The following is a 24,147-nucleotide window of genomic DNA, read 5'->3' on the forward strand; positions in this document are numbered from 1 at the left end:
TCTTAAGAATGACATTTATATACACACACACACACACACACACAAATAACGTATTTATATACATAATTTCTAGAAAACAATACATGAACAGAACTTGTTTGTGACTAACACAAATAACCTTTAAAATTCTACTTTAAAAACATGTTGTAAATGTGAAAGACCGTCTTGTAAATGCTCAGGTAACATCTGCAAAACGAAAAACAAGGTATGCAAGTCCTTAATCTGTTTAAATTGACCAAAAACGCCACGAGTAAGACCGAACCCTGAGAGGTTTGAGGATGACCAGGAGGTATGGCTTTCACCGCTGCCAAAGTCTGAGGAGTTGCTCGGAAAATTCACTTTTTCCCCCTTGGAATATGAGATACTTTATTCGTAAGCTTGAGCTTTACTTAAAAATCTAGTCGGAAGACGACAAACTCAAACAACCCTCTGTTATTGATTAACAAAAGGGGAAAAAACAAGTGCATAGATAAAGATAAAATGTTTTTGAGGCCAAGAGCTCACATTAAACTATTCAATAAGAGCCTTTAAGTATCCCAAAATGATCCAAAATAACTTTACGTTTCTTTCAGCATAGGATATTTTGTAAAAAAACAAAAAAAAAAACAAGATTGGAATATTCTAGGTTATAATCGATACACGAAACATAAAAACGTGGGCACTTACAATGCCGGTCTATGGGACAAGTACACAGTTGCCTCATAGACTCCTAAGTGCACTTCTCTATGCACATTTTTCTGTAGCTTTTACAGTTTTGTTGTGGAAACCACAAGGGACGTCGAAAGAGCTTAACTTGTATTTAATAACCAAAGTATTCCTTTGATCTCTGTCAAAACTGCTTTGAGCTTATTGACGGCAGGGGCACTAAGGCATTAACTTGTTGATTTGAGTGTTCATTTAAATGAAAAACAATCAAAAGTGACATATAAAGGAAAATAACGGCTCAGGCATGTAATTATACATATAAAACCTTCATTAAAACAGCAAATAGAAATGCTGAAAGGTAATACAGTGACATTCCAACACAATTCTTCGTTCCTCGGTAAGAAACTGCATCATGGTAAGGGCCTCCCGTCAGCAGGGGGCGGTGTGGAGTGATAAACAAAACCAGACGAACGTAAACACGCTTATATGACCATGTTTGGAAATCACAGAGGTGATCGTTTACAAACAGCTCAGTATAAACCGCAAGATGACATCAGACATGTCCAAAAACAAAACAGTCCTTTTGGGTTTTAGCGTGTGTCCATTTACGGGAAGCGAGAGGGTGACGCTTCAGGCTCATTTCCTAAAATCAGAGATGAAACGTTATACGCCTCCCCCCAGTGCGTTTGGTGTTTGCAGTGCTTGAAACGAACATTTCCTCTTGGCATCAAAAGGTTTGTAAATGGTTCTTGATTTCCTCTGATAGTGAATCTGAGTTCTTAAATAACCCTTCAGACAAACAGGAGCAAGATTTGCGTTGAGTTTGCGCTGTAATCTCCTCGTGTCTGAGAAAGACGGAGAGTGAGGTTTCACTCGAAAGGTCAAACCAAACGTACGTGTTCTACATTCATTTAGCGTCCGATTCACGAATACGATCTCCCCCCGAGCTTAAGCTCCATTTGAAGAAAACGTTCGGATAATTTCCGCCATCAAAGATTTCCGTCGTCCAGCATCTTGTTGACTCCTTCGCAGATCTTCTGCAAGTGGCCGCGATACACTTCCGAAGGTCCGTACAACGTCGCGAGAAAGTCGCAGTCGGAGAAGTGATTGAAGACGTGGTTGATCCGCCCGTGAGATTTGGCCGTCAGGTGCCGGTTGATGGCCTGGTGAAGGAGTTCGCGGCAGTCGTTGAGTAAGTTGCTCATGACGCGCCGGTCGAAGGTGAAGTCGATCTGGTAGAAGCTAACGGTCGTCATCGCGAGCGTGTGCACTTTCTTTCGGAAGCGCTCGACCAGCGCGAGCTCCTCGTTGTTGAACTGGCCGTTGCGGTAGAGGACGCCCAGCTTGACCACCATCTTGATGAGGTTCTTGATGATCTTCTGGGCCTCCTTGCGGTTTCGCGTGTACTCTTTGGTCACCCGGTACAGCTCGTCCAGTACCTCGCTGCTGGTGTCGTCTATGAAGAGGTTGGCCATCGTTTTGGTCGCCATCTTGCTCATGAGCTTCTTCTGGGCCTGAAGGGCCAGGTTCTTCGTGCTGAACGAGTCCATGATGTCTACGGATGAGACACAGAGTCAAAGTTTATTTATATAGCACAATTTATACAGCTGAAACTAACCACAAAACACATAACAAGAACACAACAGACATGGAGACATGTAGGAAATAAAACAGACAACATTCCTAAAAACACGGCACAAATGACTGATTATTAAAAGCAAGTGAGTAAAAGTAGGTTTTCAGCCATGACTTGAAAGTTGGCAAGTCAGGAGCAGATCTAACTTGAAATGGCAAATTATTTCATAATTTAGGGCCCGCAATAGCTAAGGCACGATGACGTCTTTGTTTTAGTCTGGACCGTGGGATATATAAACGTTTCTGTGTCCCTGATCGAAGACCTCTGGAAGGATTTTCATTGCACTAAAAGCTATTGCACTGTGATTGTATTGCACGGAAAGAGGTATTCAAAATGAGATTTCCAAACAAGAAAAACTTAAAACAGAGCTGCGGTTTAGCATTCCCTCCAAACAACAGTCATGCATCCAAACCGGGATCCAAAGAGATGTTTATCTTGAGCGTCTCGGCCGGAACGACTCCCACGTTGAAGTCAAAACATGCTAAACGTTGATGTCAAATAACACGATTTAATAGGGGGAACTCAAATCGTTCTTGTATGTGAAACGTTAAACATTCATGCGACAAATCATACCAACTCTTCTCATCAAAAAGGCGAGACATTAAGCAGTCAAAAGTTTTGGATCGGTACGATTTTGTGTTTTTAAAAGAAGTCTCTTATGTTCACCTAGGCTGCATTTATTTGACGAATACGCACAAAAATAATAATAATAAAAAATAATAATATTGTGAAATGTGAAATATTATTACAATGTAAAACAGCTGTTTTCTGTATTGTAAAATGCAATTTATTCCAGTGATCAAAGCTGAATTTTCAGCATCATTACTCCAGTCTTCAGCATCACATGATCATTCAGAAATCATTCTATTATGATGATTATTAATGTTGAAAACAGCTATTCACATTTTTATACAAAATAATCCATTTTCAAATAAATGCTGTTTTTTTAAACTTTCTATTCATCAAACAATCCTGGAAAAAAAAAATACACTGAAGGATCATGTGACACTGAAGACTGGAGTAATGATGCTGAAAATTCAGCTTTGATCACTGGAATAAATTACATTTTACAATATATTAAAATAGAAAACAGTCATTTTAAATTGTCAATATTTAACAATATTACTGTTTTTTTTTTTTTACTTTTTTTATATGAAATAAAATAAATGCACCCTTAGTGAGCAGAAGAGACTTCTTTTAAAAACAAAAAATCTTACCGATACAAAACTTTTGACCGGTAGTGTATATGAAACGTTAAACTTTCATGAAGGTTTCGCTTCGGGATATTGAGGAAACAAATCTTCACAACTTTTCTCATCAAAAAGGCGAGACATAAAGGTCTCTTTGTGCACGTTTCCTGCAGACAAATATGAATGTGCTGGTCATTCACAATTTTTTTCTGCAACTAAAACAATCCGAATACGGCATCCGTGCATTTCCGTTCTCACACGCCAAACGCTACACTTTAGAGGCTTTAACAAAACAATGGACTTCCTAAGTTTTGCACAGGCCTGACAGGACAATTTCCCCTTCTTAAAATGACCGTTCCCTGGGGACGTGTTGCACACAACAGAATGTCTTCAACTCTGAGTCAATGCGATTAATTGTTTCTAATTAAAACCCAAATGCCAGGAGGCTTTAAGGATTAGTTCACTTCAGAATTTGAATTTCTTGATAATTTACTCACCTCAGCGTCATCCAAGATGTTCATGTCTTTCTTTACTCAGTCGAAAAGAAATTAAGTTTTTTTGAGGAAAACATTTCAGGATTTTTCTCCATATAGTGACTTCAATGGGGTCCAACAGGCTGAAGGTCCAAATGTGAGTTTCAGTGCAGCTTCAAAGTCTCGACACGATCCAGCCGAGGAATAAGAGTCTTATCTAGACAAACCATCAGCCAAATTAAATATTTATATGCCCACAAATGCTCGTCTTGCACTGGCTCTGCGATGCGGCACGCATGACGTAATCACGTTGAAAGGTCAAGTGTGACGTAGGCGGAAGTAACACCCTAGTGTTTACAAAGCAAACATGCAAAGACTAAGTCAAACGGCATTTACAGAAATAAATAAATAAAAGGTAAAACTACGATGTCGGACGAGTTTTTCATCATTCCCAACATTTTCCGCCTATGTGACCTTTCCAACATTATTACGTAATGCATGAAGTTGTGGACGCGCAAGACGAGCATTTGTGGCATTTTTTTTTTTTAATGGCCGTTGGTTTGTCTAGATAAGACTCTAATTCCTCGGCTGGATCGTGTCGAGACTTTGAAGCTGCACTGAAACTCACATTTGGACCTTCAACCCGTTGGACCCCATTGAAGTCACTATATGGAGAAAAATCCTGGAATGTTTTCCTCAAAAACCTTCATTTCTTTTCGACTGAAGAAAGTAAATTATCAGGAATTTTTTTTTCTGAAATCAACGAATCCTTTAAGACTAGTCCAAGACTAAAATGCATGTTTGAGATGTTTTAATTGAGAGCAACTTGTCTTAAAAATATGTCACTGCTTTTTTTAAAGGCACATTGTAAAAAGTTACTTGAATGTCCTAATTGAACGAAGGCCTCATCCTGGCTCAATCTAAGCCCCGTCTGTGAAACCAGGCCACAGTCATTAGGAAGTGATACCGCGAGTGGCCCGAGACCCCAGAACATTGTCTTTTTTTTCACACACGCCAATTTGCATTTCTTTGAAAAGGCACGTTTGATGTGACTCGATTCCCAGGGACAATCTGGTATCCCTGGTTAGCGGGACTTCTAACGCTGGATTATTTTGAGGGGATTACACATCAGATGCTGAGCCTCGCATTAATATCAGTCAAGATCAAAGGTACATCGTTTGAGAAAGAGACAAGGTGAGATCGTGATAATCCGACAGATTCCCGTCACACAATTATGAAAGCATTTTTGCACGTTTACAACCAAATCTAGATGCATTTGGACACTAATAACTTTCATACTCTTTAACACCCTGACGACCAATAAACAACCAACAGCCACATTGATAAAGAACTAAAACTAGGGATGCACAATATATCGGGCACCATATCGGTATTGTCAAGTCAAGTCAAGTCAACTTTATTTATATAGCGCTTTTCACAATACAGATTGTATCAAAGCAGCTTCACAGTATTAAATAAAATAGTACATCAGTGTTTGTTTCTAGTGTAAAACATCCATGTTTGATAATGCTGATCAATAGTATTGTTGATTGATTAATTAAATTAAGTAACCCCAACTGAGCAAGCCAAAGGCAACATTGGTCGATATACGTTCATTTTTAATATTATAAGGAAATTTGGCCGATATGTTAAAGCCGATAATGAATATCATCTGAGACACTTCAGATATGCACTGTTGTTTACCATGATGGCTTTGAATAGCTTTAAATATAATTGAAATCACTTTTGAAAAGGAAAATACAGTTGAGTGCAAGTCTGTCATATACAGTAGGCTACATAAAATTATAATGAGAATCAAATTGTGAGCTTGAGACATGGCTTTTAATGGTGAGACTTTTTGTAATCAGGCTCTCAAAATGTAAATAAAAATTTAGATTTATTGGCCAATATATCGGTTATCTCCTTTCAAATATAAAGAATTATTGGTATCGGCGCATCCCTACTTAAAACCTTCCATGTAAGGTCAATAAAATGTGTCCAAGCAAGGTATATGCTGGTTCAAAGCCATAATGAATAATTGAAGCATTACTAGAACCAGATTTAGATGCATTTGAGCCCTAATAACTGCTGTCAAAATACTCCCACAAAACAGATGACACTACAACCATTCAAAAGAAATCTCTTGTTGGAAGAAAATGGGCGTATTTACCACTCCACAAGCTCATCTCGAGAAGACTGAAGTATTCCACGTTCTTTTGTTTTGCACAAGCAGAACAAAATAGCTGAACGTTGGCCAAGCAACAATGGGCAGTTCACCAGCTTCCCAACATTATCATTAGTGGCGAGATTTACAAGGGTGGAAACAAAACAAAACAAAACTCAAAAAGCTCATGTACAAGACTGAGACTAGCGTGAATCGACCACAGATATCAGAGCAACGCTCGTGGTGTTTGATTCACCTCTGGACAAAGAGGCCGTAACAATAGACCGAGGTTTTGAGTTGCTTAGCATCAACCAAAGCCAACACTCACCTTCCTGAAGATATAAGGTTGCGTTCTCCATGATTGGGGAATGGGAAAGCAAGAGATTGTGGAGGACGTTGGAGAACATTGGAGATCACTGAGCCAAGCCTGTGTGTGTGAACTGATTGTTTCAGGTGTGTAAGTGATTTCACCTGTAGGTTTGGCTGTTATCTTCCACCCTGCTGGTAGATGCTGGAACTACACCTAATGGATTGCTTTCTCAAAGTATACTGTTACGTCTCAATTCTCCTACTTACACTACGCCCTAAAAGAATGTACTCTTTTTTTGGTGAAGAAAAAAAAAGGTGTAGCAGAAGAGTACACAAGCTTTGGGACTAACTATCACGTCATACAATTGCGTCTTTAAAGGTTGCTCTCTGACACAGTAAACTGACCTGTCAATCATCTTGTCACAGTTAAAATCCTCTACATTTCATTTACTTTCCTACCGTATCGGAGAGAAATGCAGAAGCATGTTGAGTCACGGGTCTTTCATGCGGAGACTCTCCTCATATTAACGCAGAATGCTGCATTTAAAAGTTAATGGCCAAACGGATCTTTATAAAAGTCCACATTGTTGTTGCAGATGATGGATAACATTAAATAAAAATATTTTTTTTATCAGGTTAAACTTTGATTAGTCACTCAAACCTTTATCTAAACCTCTCACCATAGGTCAATGTTTTTTTAGTTTTTTTTTAGTTTGTAGTTCCTCCTCCAAAGCGCAATGGATCATGGGTAATATTATCTGTTATAGTGAGCACGGATCCACACTTCCACAAACCCACTGGAAATAGTAGACCATCCGGGGACTTTTGACATGCATACTACTATGTAGGGATGGGACGATTACCGGTTTCACTATAAACCACGATAAAATGTACTGACGGTTGGTAATATCGTTTAAAATATAAACGAACGTTTGATTATCGCGATTTTAGATGCTTTAAAAAGTGCATAGAGCTGCTTGTTTTATTTGTTGTTTGTTGATTTTCAAATATAAAACTTGTTGAAATGTCTTCAGTGTGAGCATCAACTCTTTTTGAACACTCATCTCGTTTTAACAAAACCGTGATAATATTGATAATCGCGATAATTTTGGTCACTATAATCGTGATATTAAATTTTCATACCGTCCCATCCCTACTGCTATGATTTGGGACACACTTATTTTTATCTCAAACACTGTTTAGGATGAATAGTTTAGACCAGTGGTTCCCAACCCTGTCCTGAAGGCCCCCCAACACTACACATTTTCTTTGTCTCCCTAATCAAACACACCTGATTCAACTCATCAGCTCAATTAACCCATGTGATAATGAGCTGATGAGTTGCATCAGGTGTGTTTGATTAGGGAGACAAAGAAAACGTGCAGTGTTGGGGGGCCTTCAGGACAGGGTTGGGAACCACTGGTTTAGACCTTCTTGACGTCCAATGACTCTCCTTAAGGAAGCGAGAAACAAGCTTCCTGCAGCTGGAAAGGCCAACAAAAGGGCCAGTGTCCAAAACTCAAACTAGCTCAGTTTTCAGGTACGGACTGAAGCAACACAGCCACAGCGTGCAACAGCAACAGCAGCACGTCTTTCATGTGGGTCTGCGGTGTTCACTCGCATCGATCGTCTGCTGTAGGGTTCACAGGCTTGAGTCAGAATTATACCAAAAATGCATTCATTTTTTTCTTCTGGCCACACAGATCTAGAGAAGCCTGCGGTGCCCAATGAATTATTCAGCAGTTCCACAAATTAGTCCCACACTTTAATAATGCATGAACCAATTTAGGAATAAGGGTTTGGGTCGAGTAAGTGTGTTTTTGTGCAAAGGTTATCAAAGCCTGGAAAGTTCATCATGAGAACGAGTCTCTCCGACAGAATCAGCGATCATTAGTTATGAGATGCTGAAATGCATTTTTTTTGGTGAATTCTGATAAAATATTGAGAAATTTTGTATTCATCTAATGTTTTATGAACATTAACTTAAACCAGTTTCCACCTAAGAGTAAAAAAAATAAAATAATAAAAAGATAATTGTGTATTTATTTCCTGGAATTGCAACTTTGTTTCTCCTAATTGTGATTGTTTATCTTATTTTAAATTTGACCTCATAAATTACTCTCATATTTATTACTCTGTCATAGCATTGGATCGTACCCTTGACCGATATGGTCAACCACTAGTAAAGTTAAAATGCCTAAGATGGATGAGGGTTTTTCCTGCACATACAAAATGCCTTAGTCAGTGCCTTCATGGACTTAACTAAAACAGCATGTTCTTCTTTATATCCAACTACCTGACTCTATATTCAACAGTATCTGTCAACAAAGTCTCAAAGTCTTGAGGGTAAAGGCTTTAGATCTTTGTTCAAGATGTATGGATATTAAATGCCAGGCCAATGTTAGTTAGTTCTTAGTTCACCCAAAAATTACAATTTGAAACCCCAAAAAGTCACTCTTCCTCCAGAACTGGACGGCCGTTACCGGAAGCCAGTGATTATGGTTTATAAAGTTATAAATATGGATATTTATCTCACAAAAAAGCATCGCTTTGCTTCAGATGGTATTTATTAAGTAATATGGATTACTTTTATGATGGATAGATTTGAGCTTCAAATTTCTCAGGTACCATTCACTCCCATTATAAAGCTTGGAAGAGCCAGGATTTATTTATTTATTTAATATAACTCCGAATATGTTGAAAGAAGAATGTCATATACACCTAGATTGGCTTGAGGGTGAGTAAATCATGGGATAATTTTCATTTTTGGGTGAAATAACACTTTTAAGCCCATAATAAGAGCTACTTATTGAGTGCTGAACACAACGAAGGTTGAGAAACATCCCAGACAACTGAAAGAATGCCGACGGTTAATGTTTCCTAGGCTACAACCATCCGAAAGCCTCCATGTAAGTGAACTTTGCAGTCCAGTTAATAAGGTCATATCCTCCTGTTTCTATCAATAAGTTACCGGCCTGTTGCTCTTATCTAGTTTCCATTGTATTGCATCTCAAATCTGGATTATTAGTGCTTGATCCATTGCATGCACTGAAATGCATAACATATTTCAGTAACAGTGTTTAAATACTATTAATAATTCCCATCCTGGTTTGTTATTTTACAATGTGATGGTCTATGCCTAATAGAGGCATGATTTCTGTTTTTATTCTCAAAACAGAGGTACATAACGTTATGCATTGACATTACTGAATAAATAACATTAAACAATAACCTCAATAGATTTTTTTTTTATAGACAGAGAAGGAAAAATAACGTTTTTCATGTGTTCATGAATGCACGACATGCAGAATGTGTGTTATTGAAGGCAGTTAGAAACTCACTCACTCACCTCTCGCCTATTTCAACCGGATACTGGCCGTCTAAAGTGTAACTTTCGTTCTTCAAACCTCCATCTAAACACACTGACAGCCAATAAACAACCTACACAAGGATAAGGCTTAAAACTATCTTATAAGGCCGGTAAAATGTGTCCAACAGGTATGTGTTGGGTCTGAGCCGCTGGTGTGAATAATTGAAGCGTTTTCTTCTCCCTCTTTTCGCGTTTGGTTACCAGAGAGTTTGTAACCTGACTCCACCTTTTCGAAAAGTTTCAAACATGAGAGTCTCAGGCGCTCGGTGAGAGACGTTCTAACTGACCAATCACGTTCGGCTTTGCCTCCCCAACGGGCCAATCAGAGGCAAGAGAGGCGCGTGCGTCCAGCCTTCCATGTGGTTTCCCGTCATTATCCTGAGAAAATCCAAGGCTGAAAATTTCCCAGAGGAAATACTGTTGAACAATGAAGGAACTCTCGTAACTAGTGATTTTTCTTATGTAAACAAAATGGCTGTCGACCTTTAATAGATAGTTGCATTGGGTTGTTTACGTGAGATATACCTGGAATTTTATCGCTAATATACCTGTTTTATTATTTGTTTGTAAGTGAACTCTTCAAGGAATATATAGAAAGGTGCGAGACAGATCGAGTCATCCTCACCGGATGTTGACCTGCTTTTCCGTTTATAAATGGAAACATTCAAAAACATCCGGTGGCTGTAAATAAACACTAGAAATTCTTAAACCATATGACATCCTCTTCATGACAAACAACCCTAACACCTGCGAGCACAGCACAGATAATCGTAATAATCGAGTACGATAATAATACATACGAATAATGTTTCTAATATTTCATTATTTCTTTTTTTTTTTTTTTTTTTGCTTTTATTACTATTAAAACTATGTATTTTTTATTAGACCTTCCACGGTGGTTTTTATGGGAGAAAAGCAGCGCGCATTATGGGATGTTACACGGCCCGATGGCGCCGCCCAGCGCTATAACGTTGTATTGCAGCGTCTGGGTCAAAGTGCAGCAACATGGACAAATTCTTTAAAAATATCAGCAATTTTCTTCATATAGTTTTTAATGCCCTTTTTTTCAATGTGACCAATTTAATTTATTAATAAATATAAAAATATATACTATTCTTTTTTAAATATAAAAATTAAAATGTTTTATTGCTATTGCATTTGAAACGTCTCAAAGCCTATCGACTGCTAAAAATAAAGAAAACCTTTGAATTCAGAAAATCAACATTTGTCTACATGATTACTGTCACTTTAAACATGTTCCTGCTCTCTCTCTCTCTCTCTCTCTCTCTCTCTCTCTCTCTCTCTCTCTCTCTCTCTGTAATCTGTCTGAAGATAACGGACCGCCGCTTGATCTGAGTCATTTTGGCGATTCGGTTCATTCGAACAATTTGCTGTTTAAAACAATTTGGAAGTTTAACTTAGGCGGTTAAATAAATATTTAGTTAAATTAAACTATTTGATCGCCGTCATTGATATACATAAGTGTTTCTTATTGTATATGTATTTACGTTGTCCAGTTTGAATCTCTGAGATGATCGTGTTTGTCCCAAATTGTACCATTTCGAATCGCCCTGCGATTTAACTGTTGTCATGTATTGCTATACTTACTCTATTTTTATGTTTCCAACAGATCGATGTTAGTTTTCTACACACCCAAACTGACGTTTTGCCATGGATACAGTCAAGTGACTCACAACCGCTTTGCGAATCGACTCAATTGAATTGTTCAAAAGAACCGGCTAACATGAACACAAGGACATCATCTTGTGCTTCTTTTTTTGGTTCACTAACCTCAACTTCTTCACAGTGCTCTGCTGATGTCGGTCCTCACAGGAGGCTTTAGATAGATTTGAGGTACATTTGTTTTGTTTTTTGTCTTTGCGTGTTTTTTCCCATTGTGCGTCTGCGAATCTATCACATGTATCACATGCTGAGCGGTTTTGTGCGCAGGTTCATTTAGGCTTCATTTGGCGATTTTTATTTCTACCTGTTCTCTATATTCGACCCACATATGGACATACTGAAGGATAATTTCTGCTTTAAACCTCTCGACATGAGATGAAACCCAGAGGAGATGTTATACTTACTGAATAACGTAAAGGAGAGGACGCGCTATTTCGCATATGGACACACGTCACATGTGCGGAATATAAAGAGGTTATGATTTTGATGAACCTTTAATTTATCATTTCAGAATTTCTCAGAGAATGCTTAAATTGTGAGCCGTCTGCTTAAATCTATAATAAATGAACTGTGATAGGCAATGCAGGCATGCTGATTCACATACCGTGCAATGGATTCTGCCACCGTTAAGAAAGGGAAGTGTTAATATCAATATATTTTATACAGAGAAGATTTCAGTTGATATTTAAGCAGAAGGTGGTAGAAAACTAATCCTTTTACACTCCAATGGCATGTATGCAGTATAGGATATTAAATAATTTTTTTTTTTCCTCTTGTTATTAGGAGTTAATGTTGGAATCTGTTTGTTTGGCATAATTTGTTAATTGGCATTAGTAGTTTATCAGTCTTAATTTAGAAGACAAGGAAAGACAGACAGGACACTTTGGATGCCATAATCAGCTTAAGGTTTACAGCAGCTATAGCTGGTGGCACTTTTGCATTGTGCATCTCCATTGCTTTTTAACCCCTAAGTGGCTTGTTATTATAGCAATTACTATAGTATTTCTAGCGCAATGGACACCAATCACATGGAAGACGGGTCTTCTAGTGATGGCCTGGAGATGGAGATCATGCCTGGCTACATTGAGCTCATCACTAGAGCATATTCAGTCATTTTCAGTGCCTTTAGAGACTGTAAAGACTGCGGACTGGACCTGTCCAGAAAAACCTTGCTGGATCATGCCTACATAACCTGGATTGAGATCTTCATGTTCTTCATGAGCGCGGTCATGTGGACGAAGGTGCGCAAAGGACTGACCGTGTACATCTTTGAGGTAAATATACTTCAGAAGCCACGGTCAATACAAATACAACTGATACTGACTAGGCCGATTATATATATTGTATAAAATAGGTGTTCATTTTATTTAAACAATTCATATTTCGGTATCTGTCTCTTAAAAACTTTCAAGTTCAGTGGTGAAGCCTGTAAATAAATGAATATTAAACGCCAGGTTTTGAAAGCATCATTGACGCCCCCAATGAATATCTGAAGTTGTTTTGAAACATTGGACATTTGCATCACCATTTGTATACTAAAGTTCATTTGAGCATAGATGTGAGTAAGTGTGTGTTTCTGAGAGTAGTGATGTTTGTGTAGTGAAGCATCACTAGGACTGCTACGCATACTTAGTTTTAGTAATCTGAGTGAGTTGTTCACAAGCTGTTGTTTCTGAAAAGCAGACGTTTAACACTTGATGCAGAAGTTCACAAGTTATTTTGGCTGTGAATATGGGTGTGTTTTTCGAGGTGTTTGGTGTAGTGTTTCCTCTGTTAAAGAAAGACCTCAGCTATTTTTGTTCGCTGTTTACTGTCCACTGAACCGTGCTTGAAACTCGCCATGTAAAGTTGTAATGTGCTCAAGAGCTGTTTTACATAGTTTTTTACTTTGCATTTTACCTTTTACATACAACGATGGCTATGCAAACAGGTTACATTAACTATCACGTTTCCCAGACATAAACTTGAGCAAATTGCCTTGTTTATGAGACTATGATATGCCACATTTTGCATTTGTTGCTTACGTTCAGCTTAGTTGATATATGCGGCAAACATTGGTTTCACTTCCTGTCCTGAAAGTGTTTTGATGACTCTTGTTTGAGCTCTGCTGCTGATGTGCTGCAATTACTGGGATCAATGCCGTCATGATTCATGGGCCTCTGCATCCATGTTTACTCTGAGCTGCGGTTTAATTTCTCCTCCTGTAAATTCTTTACTCTCAGCACGTGGAGAAACCCTGACGGCTGGCGTGATGTTTATACGGAAATATGTGACGTGTCAGGACCTTGTCTGGCCTGTAACTCTTGAGTAAGAGAGTGTGAGGTCTTGGCAAAGAGTTGCAGCACTGCAGTTTGTGATTAAAAACAGGCATGACTTAGAAAATGAAACACTTATCAATGTGTTTCAGATCTGAACATCTTGTGCTTCTTGGCTAATAATATGATAAGAGATTTCTCTTTCAATATATCACAAGATTAAAATCATCATATAGCCTTTTGATCCAACCATTGCATGCTAAAGCATGCAACAAAAAAAAAAAGAATCAATTGGCACAAGATGGGATTCTGGTGTGTTAGCTCTTCTTTAAGGAATAGTTCACCCAAATATGACCAGTTATTTTTATTGAAGTCATAGAATAGCTTTCAATAGCGGCATTTCAATTACAGATTTGCGATATGCTGATTAAAAACTATTCCGAAATGATGCTGTTTCCATTAACTGATGTTATGCGACTGAAACTTAATTTTTTCCTCTTGCAATAAGTCATTTAAAAAATCATGGTGACGGATGTTGGTAGGTTTATGTATATCGCAGCCATAATTAGCCATTATGTTTAATGGAAGGAGACGTAGGCGTGTTATTCAAGCATTAATGGCAAGGAAAGCCCCTTATGCTTGTGAACGACTCGTATGAAGTGTTTCTCCCTCTTATCTGCTTCAAGCTCTTGATAAATTGTGGCATTTCTTTGTGGTTTAGAATCCAGTATTCCCGTGATACTTTTTTGTCTTTTGAGTTTAATGAAGAACTCTGTCTCAACTTCTGTCCAAACACACCGCGCCATCTCATGCAAGCGTTTCAATTTGAAGGGAAATGGAAACGTGGCTACTGATAGTCTTCCCCTCCAGTGAGCTGTTAACCCCTGGAATGATTGAGTCAGTGAGTTGAACTCAAGAACCCGATAACTTTGTAAATTAACTGATTCGTTGTATAGATATGACTCAAAAGAGTGATTCATTCTTATTAATGCTCCAAAGATTGCACATACATGTGCTATGTTTTAATGATAAACAACTTAAATATGAGTCAGTTCTTCACACTGAGTTATCATGACTTCAGAAGACATGGAATATAGTGTACAAGCCCTTTTGAAACTGTTTTTGGCTGTGTGAGCTCACTACTTCAGTTTTACTGTACTTTGGCCACAAGATTGTCTCGTATGTCTTGGGAGATAATTTCTGACATAGTCTGCAGATTTTAAAGTGTTTTGTGGACTATGTCCTGCACTCAAACACATACGTGCGGTACGTAACATGATCTCTCTACTTGGTTTTTAAACGAATCTCCATGTTACCTAATAAACAATTTATGGCATCAGCTCTTAGCGATAATGAGGCCCATTCATTTTTAAAGTTCCCATGCACTTTCACGTTCTCAGACTCAATGGACGAGAAGGCAAAAGGCCATCTGGCCAGTACTGTAAACTGTGTGTGTGTGAAAAAATCAAGGTGTTGATGGCATGCTGGACAGCCGAACGCATGCTGTTATGACCTTTGATGAGACTGTAATGACCAACATTCACTGGACCAGAGATTATTTATTTCATTAATCACTAATCTAAAATCAAACTTGCCAACAACATCATGTTCTGGCAAACAACATCACCACTAAGATAAACTTTGGCTGTTTGAACAGCTTCAAGGGAATATCATGTCACGCTGTGTATTCTGCAGACAATAACCTTTGAGTTCGGTGTCTTAACAGCAGTCGTACATACAGAGGTCATCAGCTCTTAAGATAGTACAATTACAGACATGCGTTTCACCAGTTTACATTCGTAACACATGCTGCACAAACATAATTACGAGAACAGCAGGTGCATTGATTTTTAGTTTACTTACCCGTTGCAAGATTGTCAATCAATGTTATGTACGTGAACCTAGTTTTACTTTTGTGCTGTAGGTGTTATTTTAAAAATGGCACTATCAGCAAAATGAACGCCAGTGTTCAATAGATACATTTAATGATAATTGGATGGAATAAAATGGTAGAACTTCAACAAAGAAAAACAAAAACTTATGGTAGTTGACCAAGCAGTAAAAGTTCAGCCAATGCAGACAAAAGATTCTTTTGAAAAAAATAAAAAAACTCAACAACATCTATGGTGACCAACTGATAACATAAGGAAACCATTAGAAATGTGCTGCCCCGTACATTACTCTGAAAGGCAATTAAAGCACCCGTTTCATTTGTGTCCTCCCAGAGACTTGATTGCACTGTCAGATGCAAGCATTGATGTGTTTCTCAAATGTTTGGTGCTCGGAGTGGAAATTGCATGCCATTATCGGTAGGCATCGTCGTCTGCATCCTTCCTTCCTCTTTGTGCCGCCCTGTTTCAAGTACTCTGATCCCTCGACTAGATACATCAACTTAATCTGAAATGACAGCAGAAAACAAACTAGTTATTCCGAGAACAATCAAACCCTGAGGAAATACAGCTCAGCCCAACAGGGAGGAAGGAGGAGGGTGTTTGAGGGGCAAGTGAGACGATGAGGCTCTGTGGCTCCATCTGGCCATGTGGAGATGCTTTTATCTGTTTTCTGACTCTTGACCCTCCAAAGAATTGGAAAAGGGCTTTTTCTGACTTTAAAGGGGTCATCAAATGCTCATTTTCCACAAGTTGGTATGATTCTTTAGGGTCTTTGTGTAAAGTTCGTAACATACTTTGGTTAAAATTCCTCAATGGTTGTGTAAAACAACACCCTTTTTTACCTCCTCAAAAACAGCTCTGTTCACAGCGACCCGTTTCAGTGCATGTGTCTTTAAATGATAACGAGCAACTGCTTACCACACCCCTCTCTTCCATGGGGCGTGTCGACACAAGACACAAAAAGTACTGCCTTGGTGGACAGTATACAAATGGCTGAGGGCGGAAATATGCTAATACAGGAAATATGCTAATACGGGACAGTCCGTCAGTGGTCGTGGGCGGAGCAATATGACGTCATATTGCTCAGAAAATCCAAACGGCTTGATTATTGAGAGTGTGTAGGCTTTTTGAGGATAAAAAAAGGAATGAAAGGATTTTTTCATTGTATGGTGGTTGTGTCCACATGCAAACACCATATAAAAGTGAATTTGGCTTCCGATGACCCCTTTAAGCCGGGTGCACACTGCAGCTTGTCAGACTGTTTCAACATGAGCATCGTTGTAAGTCATGTCACACTGTAATAATATCTCAGTAGTCATTAATGTCAGACTGTACAGCAGTCAAGACGCGTTAAAAAAGGATGTACGCGAGAAAACTTGTCCGGAGTTTTACATCATCAATCAATGACACATTCAGTGACTGTCCGCTGCATCAAACGCGGGATTGAAATGGTGGCTACAAACAAAGAAATCTCTAACGTTCATTTTGGTCATGGCTTGTTTTGAAAAAACGAAGACAATCTGATGGTCGTCGTTGGAGAGTCACACTGCAGGACTGAGACTCAAATCTTCTGACACTGCCAGAATTTGATCTGAGGTAAAATTTTATCGTAACGGTTATTAATCAAATGGCTATATGTTGAGTTTAATCTTGCGATATATTGAAGGAGAGACCCTCTTTCATGGAGAGGGATATTATTAGCCAAGAAGCACAACATATTCAGGCCTGAAGTCATGCCTGTTTGTAATCAAACTAAATTTGATTACGACTTAAAACTATATTGGCATTCTGTTTGAATGTTCTGATCTTCGTACGTTTCTTTTAAAGGAATAGTTCAGTGAAAACTTAACACTGTCATTGTTTATCCTCCCTTATCTTGTTCTAACAGCTGTATAACAGATATTTTGAAACTTGATGCAGAAAGTTCACACGTTATTTTGGCTGTGAATTTGGACGTGTGTTTTTAGAGGTGTTTGTTGTAGTTATTCCTCTGTTAAAGAAAGACCTCAGCTATTTTTGTTCGCTGTTCACTGTCCAGTGAAATTTGTTTCAAATCCGCCATGTAAAGTTGCAGTGTGCTGTTTAACATAGTTTTTTACTTTGCATTTTACCTTTTACACACAATGATGACTATGCAAAAAAAAAAAAAAAAAAAAGAATGTTAAATTCAAAGAACATTTAATAGAAGAATATACTCTTTAGTTTCTTAAAATGGCAAGTGACCACAAGTGATCCATACCAATACAATCTGCATGAAGAAAAAATTATAGCATAGGCTATGGATTATAAATGACACAACTTTTCATTCTTGGATGGACTATTCCTTTAAGTTGCGCTTTTAATATAACGCAGATCCAAAGAGAGCAACAAACCAGTAAGGTTACATTTTACATATGTGGGAGATGGGCTCGTTCTTTTACATTGTGTTTGTTGTGATTTGTCTTTGATTTATTTTACAAAACCACCTGCTATCCTCAAATAGTTGCTATGGAAACTGCATGTTTAATCGACGGGTCGGCTCTTTTACGAGACCCCAGAACAAAATGTGTTTCAGTCGCATTCGGTCATCAGGTTCAGTTCAGCCCTCGGTTTTGCTTGCCATTCATGTCCTGGGAGATGGAGCAAAAGTAGTTTGGTGGCCTAATATGGGTTGCAACGTGTCCTCCATAACAAGCATTCCCAGAGGAAACTTCTAAGTTGCTCTTCCAAAGCTCTGTAGACTTATTGGAAAGCTCAGTTGTGTTTAATTAGGTATCAAGTTTCTTCAGCGAATTCCAAGGAGAAATGACAAGAGACACCAATTAAACACAGTTGACACCATAAGAACCTGAGGTGGATAGCATAGGTAAAAACAGAAAAAACACACGGGAAGTAGCAAATTCACGCAGTCCATGCCGTAAATGAGCCGAAACTCACCTTTTGCTACTTGCCTCACAGACATGAGAAATATGAAATGTCTACTTTTAAATAAACCAATTCAAAAAGAAAACAAATACTCTCTGATTATGTAATCCGTATGACAGTTGTGTTTCTCTATAGGCACATTCACTGCAGAGATGGCGAGTTGGCATCATTAACTCCAACGTCATTTACACAACACCGTTTTCAACTAAAAACTTAAAACTTTTTATGCGTTTTGGCCATTCGGTTACGCGACAATGACGTTTTGGGTGCCTGAAAACGGGTTTCAAAGTGCAAGTTTCTGAAAACGGTCTCTGTGTAAACAACAAAAACGTGAATCTCTTAAGACGATGGTGTCATGCACATGCGTATAACATGCTCAGTCTATAGTGTTTCATTTTCATAGTGTTTTCACACACGTGAGAATCAATGTGAAGTAGGAATCAATCAGAATCAGTCTCCAATGAACTTCTAGAAGAACCAACTGGGATGTTAAAGAAATCTCATTCGTGGTTTTCTTTCTGAGACTCGCCTAAACTTTTCTTTGATAAATTTGTGGCCATTAGAGCGCAAAGCAATGTCAGGCTGTTCAGCTGAGAAGGGATGTGTGCTCTCTATCACAGCCATAATGCAGTCACCAACATCAGCAGCACTCAGCCTGAACCTCGAGGTGGTGATGATAGAGGAACGGGGGTGGAGCATTTTGGTGACAGCTGGCCTCTATAAATAACCCCAGCGGGTGGAGGCGGAGAGCAGAATGCACGTGGTGGATATCCTGCGGTGCGCACCACATTGCCTCTTGGCCAATCAGAGGCAACCATGAGACTGAGCACAAGAGAGGTCAAATGATGCCAACGTATATGTCTAGTTTCAGTGCTATATACATATATTGAAATTAGCAGAAGGGAGTGCAAATTAGATCACGCCAAGTGAAGGTGATGCTTGTGAATAGATAAATGATTAAGCCAAGCCTTTAGCATCTTCAGTTACTGTGACATTCGGCTTTTGTGTCCACACAAGCAGGATAGTCTGTCATGGGAGAGATAAGGTGAAGGCACGTGAGCACACACAAAGTTTAGCATGGATGGAGTTCAACTTTAGCTTCAGGCTATTACCGTCAATGGGTCGTTTGAGTCATCTGATGTCTGAGCTAATTAGAATGGCCTTTTCATGACTCATCCTTTTATGTGAAATCACAAAGGCAGCAGCACCTTAGGAAGAAATGCACAGTAAATTATAAACATTCAATTCTAAGCAAATTAAATGCACAAATGAGTCGAAATTTACTGTTACAGGTGTGTACATGAGCTTTTCTGTGGATAATTTTACCTGGTAGCATTGTGTAGTATCATTGATCCTCTGCAATTCAGTTGCTAGAAGTCTTCTTTGTTGATGAATGAACACCTGTTATGCAAATGCTAGCATTGCAGTTTCATTCTTTCCTCTTGTCTTCCACAGCCTTTTGGACAATGGTGTTGTATCCCATCAAAAGATGTCTCAAAGATGCCGGAGAGCGCGTGGAAGCTGGTCTTCTACACAATGTCATGGTCATACAGCACCTACCTTTTGTTTTTCACTAGTTATTCCTTCTTTCAGAACCCACCGTCTGTGTTTTACGGTAAGTTTTAAAGCTGACGCACGTCCTGTTATTCTATGACATTATTTAATTCAACCCTTTTGAGTTACAAGCTTTTTTGAGTTGCTTAGTTTACAGTTTATATGCTACTCTTGAAGATGTAAGATGGTACAAAATACAATTTAATGCTTAAAAAAATGCTTATTTAAAATGTACAGCATCCTTGAAAGTCCCAGGAAACTTCTGAAAGTTTTGAAACTTTCCCAGATGTTGGGAAAGGCCCATTTGTTGAGTAAAATATTTTTGGTGATTGCTTTTGTAAATGTTTAATGACTAAAAATCTGAATAAACACTAATATGAATGATTAATATAGTGAATAAACATTAAAGGTCACTATTATCCATTAACACTCCTTACCAATATAATTACAGTTATTCTGAAATCCCATTTTCACTTATCAGGCCACTGATAACCATTTACGCTCCAATTGGTAGTTGCTGTATCATCTCACTATTCATTTGCATGAATGGTACAATAATACTTTACAAATCCCAATAAAGATTGTCAAAATGGCAAAGATTGCTGTTGACGCAAACCATTGACTGTCATTGAAAATGAATGGCATCTTGAACACCCCTGGAGAGTAACACATGAACAGCTTTAATCTCTACTATATCAGCATTAACCATCTGTTTTATGAGGCCAGTGTCCACTTTTTGTCAGCAAGTCAAGGTCATTACCATCTGCTGTTGTTGTTTTATGGTTGTGGAGTGTCACTATTTTGTTCTGTCTTTTCGGTCTAGACTGGAAGAGTGGGATGTCAGTACCCACCGATATTGCGATAGCTTACCTTATCCAGGGCAGCTTCTACGGCCATTCGATATATGCAACGGTCTACATGGACGCATGGAGGAAGGACTCCCTTGTCATGGTGGTGCATCACTTCATCACTCTGGCCCTGATCACATTCTCCTACGCCTTTAGGTCAGGCAAATTTACAGGCTTTTTTAAAGCAGCTTATCTACAGCCTGTTTTTTTTTTAAGTTTTAGTTTTCATATTTACAACCAGGGTTTGAATTTAACACCCGCCAACCCGCCAAATGCGGGTAAAAAATCAACTGTGACGGGTAACGCTGTCAAATCACTAGCCAATTTGCCATGTTACTTATGTTTAATCACTTTGCTGGGGAAGTTTGTGTAAATATGCCAAATCTGTGCAGATTTAACGCAAATATTCTTGAGTCATCATGATATATTACATACAGTGTATTGTGCAGAATCTGCTCATATCTGGCTTTCTTTAACATACACATATCTACCCGCTACAAATAACAGTGCGCTTGTTTATTTGCATTGAAGCAATAGTGAAGATTAAAAAGCATTTGGTTTACAAAAGAGTTGTTGTTTTTTGTACTGTATTGATCTGTCCACCTAAAACACAATTCTGGTGATGAGGATGAAAGAGGAAGGGAGGAGATGGCTGGATGACAGGATTTTGTTTGAATAAGAAATTAATGTATAAAGTCCAAATTTTATTATATATATATAGCTGGGACGTAGTAAATCTGGCTTCTTTCTTTCTTTCTTTCTTTTTTGGCTAGTAGAAGTTCTATATGGCCGGTAACTTAAAAATTTAGTAGCCAAATTGGCCGGCGAGTGAAAAAGTAAATTTCAAACCCAGGTTGCAACAATAAAAACTTGCATCTTAAAGAATAAACAATACAAAGAATTAGCTCAAATGCTATGAGCTAAATGCTAACCACTCATCACTGTTCGTGTTTTTGAACATATTGTCCTCAGATACCACAACATTGGCATTCTCGTCCTCTTTCTTCACGACATCAATGACATACAGTTGGAATTCACCAAGGTCAACGTTTATTTCAAGATCCGGGGAGGGAAAGAGTACTTCATCAATGATGTCCTGTCCAACATGGGTGCCATTAGCTTTAGCATCACATGGTGAGTCTTGCCTGTTGATCAAGAAACCAGAAGCTATTATTGATGCAAACATGACACAGCATGGTTAATGTATACAATAATTAAAGTTGACTTAATTCCTTTGTTGGTCCTGGAACAACATTCCAGTCAAATGATCATTACCCTCTGATTTTGCTTGAACAAAACTTTTTCTAAAGTAATTTCTGGACCTAAACTATGAAGCAAGGTAGACCTCCAGGAGCAGGATTGAGTAACCTTGGTTTACTGTTAGGAAATAATGATAGGAATGCTGTGCAAAAACAAAGGATGTTCATCCAGAAACATGCCCTATTTGGTTAAATGTCATTACCCATATAAGGGTCTACAGCAGGGTTAGGCAACTCTGACCATCGAGGTCCACGGTACTGCAAAGTTTGAAAACATGTTCATGATTACTTAGACATTACAGGCAGGTGTTTGATTAGGGGTAGAGTTAAGCTCTGCAGGACAATAGCCATCGAGGGCCAGATTTCCCACTTCTGCTCTACAGAATCTCTTGTTCATGTTTTTTTTTTGTGTGTGTTGTCTTAGCATTTAGCCTGTGTCCAGAGGATGCTTGAAAGTTGTAGTTAGCTTCATCTATAGTTTGTTCTTGCCATTTTTGCAGGTTTTGGTTCCGTTTGTACTGGTTCCCGCTTAAAGTTCTGTGGGCCTCCTGCATCACCAGCATCCAGTCAGTTCCCAACATCCCTTTCTACTTCTTCTTCAACACACTCCTGCTTGCTCTGCTTCTCATGAACATCTACTGGTTCCTGGTAAGAATGGGTAGTTTCAGAAGACAGTGGCAGTATAGGAAGGTTCAGTGTTAGTAACCCAAAGGTTGCTGGCTTGAGCCTTTTAATGAGTCCACCGAGAGCTATTATCATGGTCCATTAGAGAGGCCCTAGGTCGCTCAAGAGTATTTTTTCCCATCCCTGGTACTGGAGTACTCCCAACCATGCAGATTTTGGTTGTCTCCAAATCAAACACACCTGCTTTGACAGTCAAGATTCGAGACCTTGAATGGGTATCCAAAATACGTACTGTTGGGGTTCCTCCAGGAACAGGGTTAGAGACAACTGCTCTAGAGATATTGTCCAAGGAATAAGTGTACTTTAAAGTTGCTTAAGATAAAATCTTATACTAAAGCGACTTCTTTCTATTGCCCTGTTATCAGTGGCATCAGTTCATGTTAGCTAGCTATCTAGCAGATACTAAACCCCAAGCTTCTTGTAATACAGTGCACACTACCTTGACAGATCCCAACTGTCCACTTGAATTTTAACCTACAAAGTAACTTTTGGTAACTAGCTGAGAACCTACAAGCATTTACCCCGTTCAAGTTGCGTTTCTATATTATTGCTTTGAAAAGTCTCTGTAAAATGTCAAGACATTTGGGCTCTTTTTTCAGTTCATCGTGCTGTTTGTGGCGAAGGTCCTGACGGGCCAGATGAAGGAAGTAAACGATGTCCGAGAGTACGAGGAAGATCAACTAAAGGAGAGAACAGACACTAATGATCAGATGTCTAACGAAGGGTAAGTGGAGAGATGCTGCAGTCTGTGGTTCGTGTATACAGCATGTGCACGTAATAAAAAGGAAGTCGTGTGGTTGACTAGCAGTTGAGGCAGAATTGAGACTTGCAAAGTCTACTACCTAAAAACATCAGTCCTTCAAAGTCCCCTTTGGAAGTTTCTACTTTCGAGTTGAAAAGGTGCAATTACAATTTGAAGAGCGTTCAAATAATTTCTTTTGAACCACATTTTTTGGTTATTCCTACTGGTAATTATAATTATGCTGTGATGTAAATGTGCACTTAACCCATATGCTCATTCCAACCTAACTTTAAAGCAGCATAATGTTAATTTTCTGTATTTTTGCTTTACCAAAAATTATAAAGCTTATTCGACTAGAAGAGTATATAAAACAAGGCTATATTATACACTTTATTTCTGCCAAATCTGGGATCCAGTTCTTTAAAAGTTTCACCGTTGGCCAGTATTTGTTATAGCTCTAGATATTCTAACCACATGGTAAGGTAGCTTTGTGCCACATGCCTGTTGACATCAATAGCTTTAGGTTTAGGGTAACGCAA

The 24,147-nt window shown here is 38.6% G+C and overlaps 2 protein-coding genes across 5 annotated transcripts in view; one reads left to right on the plus strand and one right to left on the minus strand.

Moving 5' to 3' along the window:
* Window positions 1–13,789, minus strand: tnfaip8l1 (tumor necrosis factor, alpha-induced protein 8-like 1). 4 transcript variants are annotated; one of them, XM_081383623.1, is made up of 2 exons: window positions 13,495–13,789; window positions 1–2,200 (listed from the first exon to the last, which is right to left on the minus strand). In XM_081383623.1, exon 2 carries the CDS (start codon window positions 2,193–2,195, stop codon window positions 1,635–1,637), a length of 561 nt encoding a protein of 186 aa, XP_081239749.1. In that variant the 5' UTR covers window positions 2,196–2,200; window positions 13,495–13,789; the 3' UTR covers window positions 1–1,634. The 4 variants fall into 4 exon arrangements, with proteins under 4 accessions (XP_081239749.1, XP_081239748.1, XP_081239746.1 ...); XM_081383622.1 differs by lacking the exon at window positions 13,495–13,789 and adding an exon at window positions 9,767–10,044; XM_081383620.1 differs by lacking the exon at window positions 13,495–13,789 and adding an exon at window positions 6,437–7,644.
* Window positions 11,512–24,147, plus strand: part of cers1 (ceramide synthase 1) — a 15,918-nt gene continuing 3,282 nt past the window's right edge. The window contains exons 1-6 of the mRNA XM_081383619.1: window positions 11,512–12,744; window positions 19,977–20,136; window positions 20,899–21,079; window positions 21,896–22,057; window positions 22,683–22,830; window positions 23,466–23,590. Of these exons, the coding sequence (XP_081239745.1) occupies window positions 12,484–12,744; window positions 19,977–20,136; window positions 20,899–21,079; window positions 21,896–22,057; window positions 22,683–22,830; window positions 23,466–23,590 (1,037 nt within the window). The 5' untranslated portion in view covers window positions 11,512–12,483. The remainder of the gene's footprint in view (window positions 12,745–19,976; window positions 20,137–20,898; window positions 21,080–21,895; window positions 22,058–22,682; window positions 22,831–23,465; window positions 23,591–24,147) is intronic.

This window comes from Scardinius erythrophthalmus (genome assembly GCF_964197995.2).
Source record: "Scardinius erythrophthalmus genome assembly, chromosome: 14".
NCBI classification, from domain to species: domain Eukaryota; kingdom Metazoa; phylum Chordata; class Actinopteri; order Cypriniformes; family Leuciscidae; genus Scardinius; species Scardinius erythrophthalmus.